At 43.1% G+C, this 6,586-nt stretch overlaps 1 protein-coding gene across 1 annotated transcript; it reads right to left on the reverse strand.

The window, feature by feature from the left end:
* Positions 1–2,184: 2,184 nt before the first annotated feature.
* Positions 2,185–3,696, reverse strand: LOC123135541 (transcription termination factor MTERF8, chloroplastic). The gene has a single exon (XM_044554643.1). The coding sequence runs from the start codon at positions 3,624–3,626 to the stop codon at positions 2,439–2,441; it is 1,188 nt and encodes a 395-aa protein (XP_044410578.1). The 5' UTR covers positions 3,627–3,696; the 3' UTR covers positions 2,185–2,438.
* Between the last annotated feature and the right edge of the window lie 2,890 nt (positions 3,697–6,586).

A 6,586-nucleotide genomic window follows, 5' to 3' on the forward strand; every position in this document is an offset into this window, starting at 1 on the left:
AGCTCCGAAATGGATTGGTGAACTACATTGCCTACGGGTCCTCTCTCTTCAAGTCTTGCACCTGTTGAGTGACGAGTTTTGCGTTCTTGGAGAGCTTCCGTCCATCTGGTTCGACATGTTGAAGGTCTCCTAAGACAAGGTCGTGGTCGGCACGCGGTAATTCCCAATTCTGGAGTACTTTACGATCCGGTCTGATGAAGATGTCACCTCGTACCTAAGCTTCGAGGCAGGAGGTATGCCCATGCTACAAACGCTCATTCTGCGATTCGGCTGGAAAGTCGGCATGGAGTTTCTGACCTGGCTCAGGGACATCCGTGTGTGGCTCAAACACACCAGCTGTGTGTCAGGCGAAAATCGGCAACACATAAGCGCCAATGTTGAGTCTGCCTTCAAGAAAGCCGCATGGGTGCACCCAAGACATCCATCTGTCTCAGTCACCTTGCTAGCCGGTTAATTAATTTATTTGTCATCACGTGTAGAATTTGGAAATGTTTTGTCTTAGTAAAACTTGCCTGTATCTCGAACAGTATGTGTATTTATAGTTGTATATTTCTCAACATGTTTAATTACAATGGCAACAGAATATGCACATGCTGCGACTAGGAAGCAACAGAATATGTAAATGGCAACAACTTCAATCACTTGCAGCACCGTCTATCAGAACCGAATCATCACCAGCGATAATTAATTTGCTGGTGAGGTCTGATGGTCGCTGCAGGGGTGGAACACATGGATTCAAATCAAAACTTTAAGAGTAGGGACCGGAGACGATCACATCAGACATAAACTGGTACATGGAGCTCCCAACTCAACTAATCCAAAGCTCAAAGGAGTTAATTTCTGCTTCCCAAACAAACAGAGACAGATGGAAAAAAAATGTTACATGCAGCTTAAGAGATAGTAACAATCTCGATTTCACCTTGAAATTAGCAAAACCTTCTCAGGAATATCAACAACAGCTCATATATCCTAGTAAAAGCTTGGAACAGTGTATGCATCTATCATTTTGGGGTTAAGAACGAAAAATATATCAACAACAGCCATTGTCCTAAAATAGTTCAGGAAAGTGCATCTTAGGCATTACATTAGAAAAATATCAACGGCAGTGTCCTAAAAATGTCAGCTAGTTAGAACTGAATATTAGGAACCATGTTATGCTCTGCTATGCAAGGAGGCTGCAATCTAAATAGGAATCAAGTCACAGAACCAATAAAATTATCGCCATTAATAACTTATAGAGAATGTGTTGTATTCTACTACAAGTTACACCAAATTAAGAAATATGTATGGTATGTAAAGGATCACCGATCCTCGCTACCACATTTGAGTAAGCCGGAGCCTAGCTTCAAATATTGACACCACCAATTAAAATTCAGATGAAAAGTAAGATCGCCGAACTCACTAAATCATGCGTATTTAAGTTAAGGCACTCTCCAAGTTCGTGCCCAAGGATATCTATCTCCAGGTCCACATCTAAGTAAGATCTTGCAAATAGAAAAACTATGCTCTTCAAATCTCCTGTGACGATTACTTACGCAGCAACTTTCCTGTGGCAGCATTTAAAACAGTATTTTTATTTGTATAAGTATGTACTCCCGACTAACCTGCCTGGAAACAACTGAAAATACAAGGGGCAAATTAAGCAACACCATGGAAATCGGTTACCAGATCACAAACAGCCGCAATCTGACAACCAAAACACAAGCTTGCCAATATAAAGGAGCAGTGATGAAGAATGCGTAAACATGATGGCAAGCAGAAAACAGGCCCGCATAAAGAGAGGCAAAATATAACCAGGGCGCAAATTGTGTTCACATGATATTGCTCCAGTATAGTTTACAAACAATTGGATGGAACCCCCTACAATTCTGCAGCTATGAACAGCTAACTGTAAGGCGTGAATTTAACTAATGACATGAAGCAATGATACAAACAGAAGCAGGTGCAGATTTCAGTAACCAAAACAACCAGTGACCGGAAGAAATGTATCTTAATCACATTAGAATAGATGGACTTCTTACTAACAAAAGAATATCTACCAGATAAATTGAGGAGCAATTCTCAAAGTGCAGGCAAATCCCAGTCCTAAAATCTGAACACATGAGAGAATGAAACTGACAACACATATTTTGCACAACCATGATTCAGGAAAATATAATTAGACTTTAGGGTTCAGGAATAAAATTACCCGGAAAACACATAGATCTTCTCTAAGGAATGACAATATCAATATATCAGAGTTCAGAAATAAAATTAACAGTTTCATAGGATTTAGCACTTAGAAATGACCAAACTGGCATGTAACAGCATACTAGAAAAAACAGCCAACATGTAGTCTGGCAAACAACACCAAAACAAGGAAGTACCCAGCTTATCAGACAGAGTGAAAACTTTGTTGCGCCATACACAGTAACCAATTTCCTTGGCCCGTTTTCGGTTCAAGTAAATCTGAAATTAGTTGGCACTTCCCCTTTGCAAGCAGTTGCATAGTCTTCAGCGAGGTGTGGTGCAGCTTCCTTGTGAGGGCATATGTACTTCTCCACGAAATCCTTCTCGGCCCTCTTAACCACGGTATAGTAGCTCAGGTTGCGATCCACCAATCTATTTTCCTGGAGAAACTTTACAACGTAATACCGAGGCATGAGCCGGCCCTCCAGGCTATAATAGATTATGACGGGCCGATGAGCAATATACACCGGTTCCAACCCCACTTCAGATATCAGGAACTCAGACCTGCGCCTAAGCATCTCTCTAGACTTCTTCAGCAACGTTGGAGCCTTAGACAGAGCAATGGCCACCTCAGTATCAGACCACTTGAACGTCTTCTTCAAATAATCCACCTTGTCGGCGACCTTCTCCTCACTGAGGAATGAGACAGCCTGCAGCGCTTCCCTGAACATACCGGAGCCACGGCGCACACCTAATCTTTCAGCAGATGCCGCCATCGCCCGGACGCGCTCCGGGTTGGTTGCCAGCACCCTCGGCGCACCGGTACACAGCTTGGCAATATCACAACCACCTAACCCGCACTCCTGCAGGAGCACAACATTGGGCTTCAGCACCTTGTCAAGGTCGCTCGAGAGAAGGTGGGATTCATGCTTGAGCAGCCGGCGTAAGTTCTCGAATGAGCCGAAGAGGGGCAGGTAGTAGCGCAGCTTAGGGACGATGGCTCTGCAGCGGAAGCGGCAGTGGACAAGCGAGACGAGGCCGCCAATCTCGGAACGCGAGAGGCCGAGGCCGGTGAGGCCGTCGACGACGGGGACCAAGGTTCTCTCCACGCCGGCGCAGAGGAAAAGCGGGTCTTTGGCGACGACGGTGGCGGCATCGGCGCGGGAGAGGCCGAGGCCGGAGAGGAAGGCGAGGACGGCGTTGGGTTTCGCGGGGGACTTGAGGTGGGAGAGCTTCGTGGCGGCCTTGATGGCTTGGGATTGGGTGAGGCCGCAGGTGCCGACGAGGTAGTCCTCGACGGCGAATCCACTGGGGTTCGGGGAAACGGGGGCGGCGGCTGCGGCTGCGCAGAGGAGGCGGCGGAGTGTGGAGATGGCAGAGGTGGTGGAGGAGGAGACGGCAGAGGTGGCGGAGGAGGAGATGATTGGGGAAAGGATGCGCTGCCGGAGATGGAGCATGGCGGCGGCGGCGACAGCGCCGGCGGCGAGGAAGATATTTCTGATGGGATTTGCAAGTTTGACGGCGAGTGCGTATATCGGGTGAAGGTCGCTAGTGAGCGGTATGTGGACTCTATTGGGCTGAGGTTTCGGCCTTTTATGGGCCTTAGAGTTTCTTCCTTTTATGTGGGCTGAGGTCGCTAGTGAGTTTGTTTTCATCGAAATTTATATTGGCTCAAGATGGCAAATTTAGTTTGCAAGCACGGCAGATTTTTGACAAAATTTGAACTGAGGCGGATTTGCCATGCTCGACAACTAAACTTGCCATCGTCGGAGAAGATACTTTGCCATGAAAAAAGTTTGATTTGTCATGGTCAAAATCTTACGTCAGATTTATAGTGGAGTCAAATTTTATTTGGAGCTGGCTGACAGACGCCATGGGGAGGTCACTGTGAATGTTTGGTTCTCTACGATGAATCCCCTCACAAACATTTTAGTTCGTTGGGAAACCTTCCCCGCACGAACCCCACTCCAACTAGGCCCTCTGCCAGCCTCTCGGCCCAACTCCCCCTTTACATAGAAAATTAAAAATTTGTAAAAAAAAAGATTTGTCATGATGTACATAAAAAAGACAGTATTAAAATTTGACTATAAGCTAAAGTTTTCTTTTGGTCATTTAAAGATCTAGGTTTAAAAAAAAATTCCGATGGGATTTGCCAGTTTGCAACGGCAAGTGCGTATCTGTGGTCAAGGTGGCCGAGGAATGGGCTGGCCCAGTTGCACTTTTCGTGCGTTTTGCATTTTGTTCATTTGTTTCCTTATTAGTCCTTTCGAAAAAAAATTCTTTTGCTTTTTCTTTCTCTTTTACTTTTTTCCTTTTGGTTTTATTTTACAAAAAATATAAAAATATGTTTAAAAATACTTAAGTTTGAAGACAAGTTTATGTTGTGTTGAAAAATGTTGGTGCATCTTTCAAAAAATGTTGAGAGCAAATGTTCGAAAAATGCTAATCATGCATTTCAAAAATGTTAAATATGTATAAGTTTGTATCTAATGTATATGAAAAATGTACAACGTGTATGAAAAAAAACTAGATATCAAAACATACATATAAAAATGTTAATCATGTATTTACAAAACGACAAATGTGTATAAAAAAAGTTCAGACGTATACAAAAAATGTACAGCATGTATTAAAAAATTGAACATATAAATATAAATTTATAAAATGTTCATCATGTAAATAAACTGTTAAACATGTATTTGCAAAATGTGAAATGTGTATAAAATGTATCAGATGTATACAAAAATGTACAACGTGAATTAAAAAACTGAACATAAAAACATAAATATAGTAAATTATTGATCATGTATAGAAATGTTAATAATGTATTTAAAAATGTTAAATGTGTCTAAGAAAATATTCCAGACGTAAACATAAAATATGGAACATGTATTTAAAAAATGAAACATGAGAACATAAATTTATATAAAATGTTGATAGGTAAAAAAATGTTAATCATATATTTGGAAAAAATTAAACATGTATTAAAAATGTTCCTAATATATAAAAATGTAAAATTTGTATGAAAAAGTAGTAATCAAACAATTTTTTTTCTAAAATATTAATCATGTATTTAAAAATGTTAAATATGTATACACAAAATGTTGCTGATGTACACAAACATATACAAATATGTACGAAAAATGTAGACATGTGTTGAAGAATAAAAAAGAAAACTGAAGAAAGATGATGAAAACCAAAGAAATGGAAGAAATAAACAAACATAAAAATACCAATGATAAACAAGAAGGAAACAAACAAAGAAAGAAAAGCAAAAAAACCCAGTGAAAACCCGCAAAGAAACTAAGCAAAAAAGAAAGAAAAAACTAGTGAAAACCATGAAAAATGAAGAACTCCGATGAAAAAACAAAGCAAAAACAGAAAACGGGAGAGAACCGGTGAGAAAAGCAAATAAAACCAGTGAAAACCCGCAAAGAAACTAAGCAAAATAAAGAAAAAACCAATGAAAACCATGAAAAATGAAGAACTCCGATGAAAAACAAAGCAAAACAGAAAACGGGAGAGAACCGGTGAAGAAACCGTGAAAACTGGAGAGGAAACAAAAAACAACAGGAAAAAAGAAGCAAAGAAAAACTACAGTGAGCACACAACCAGCGAACGAACGCGGCTGATGTCGGCATCCTGGGAACGGGGGTCCCCAGACTTGCCTGCCTATGGTCCATGGCGTGGCTCCACCAGCGGTCTGGTACGGCCCATCTTCATCAGCCAATGCTCAAGACCCTCGCGAGGGCCAAGCGAGGCGGACGACGCAAGACCTCCTCTGGGGAGGCCTCACCAGGCTGGCTCGTGAGGGGCGGAGACATCAAGGCGAGGGGCACCTCGCGAGGTTCCTGTGGCGCAAGCCATGAAGACCAAGGCCAGGCGGGCGCCAGCGTGTAGTGTCCTTGTTTCCCCTTTGGTGCTAAAGAGGCAAGCGCAAGCGAGGAGTCCCGAGGCATCAAGCAAAGGTTTCCATATCGATGCAACAAGACCAAGACCAGCAGGACGGCGGGACGGAGGTCACCGTGGAGCTCAAGACGGTGTCACCACCAGAGCCTTTGGCAGGCGAAGACCACCTTTAGTCAGGATAACTTTGTACTGGTTGTCTCCCTTCGAATTTGGCCGTTGTGGATCCCTTCCCGCCTAATATTTGGGAAGAGGACCAGGGCCTCTATAAATAGGACTAGCCACCACAGTAGGAGGCAACTGATCACGGATCGTTGAGATCACCCTCGCACTCACCAGCTCATCGAAGCCCAAGAACACCTCTCCTCCGGAGGCTGTTCATCCACTGTACTAGTTCATCCTCAGCACACCACACCACACTTGAGTAGGGTATTACACCGCATTGGTGGCCCGAACGAGTATAAACCTTGTGTCTCTCGTTCTTCGTTTTTGACGCGCCGGGCCTTGAGAT

Source organism: Triticum aestivum, chromosome 6B, assembly GCF_018294505.1.
Source record: "Triticum aestivum cultivar Chinese Spring chromosome 6B, IWGSC CS RefSeq v2.1, whole genome shotgun sequence".
In the NCBI taxonomy this organism is placed as follows: Eukaryota; Viridiplantae; Streptophyta; class Magnoliopsida; order Poales; family Poaceae; genus Triticum; species Triticum aestivum.

What these genes read in the sequence shown, in the direction of transcription:
- LOC123135541 (XM_044554643.1), bottom strand. Translation starts at nt 3,626, where the DNA reads ATGCTCCATCTCCGGCAGCGCATCCTTTCCCCAATCATCTCCTCCTCC.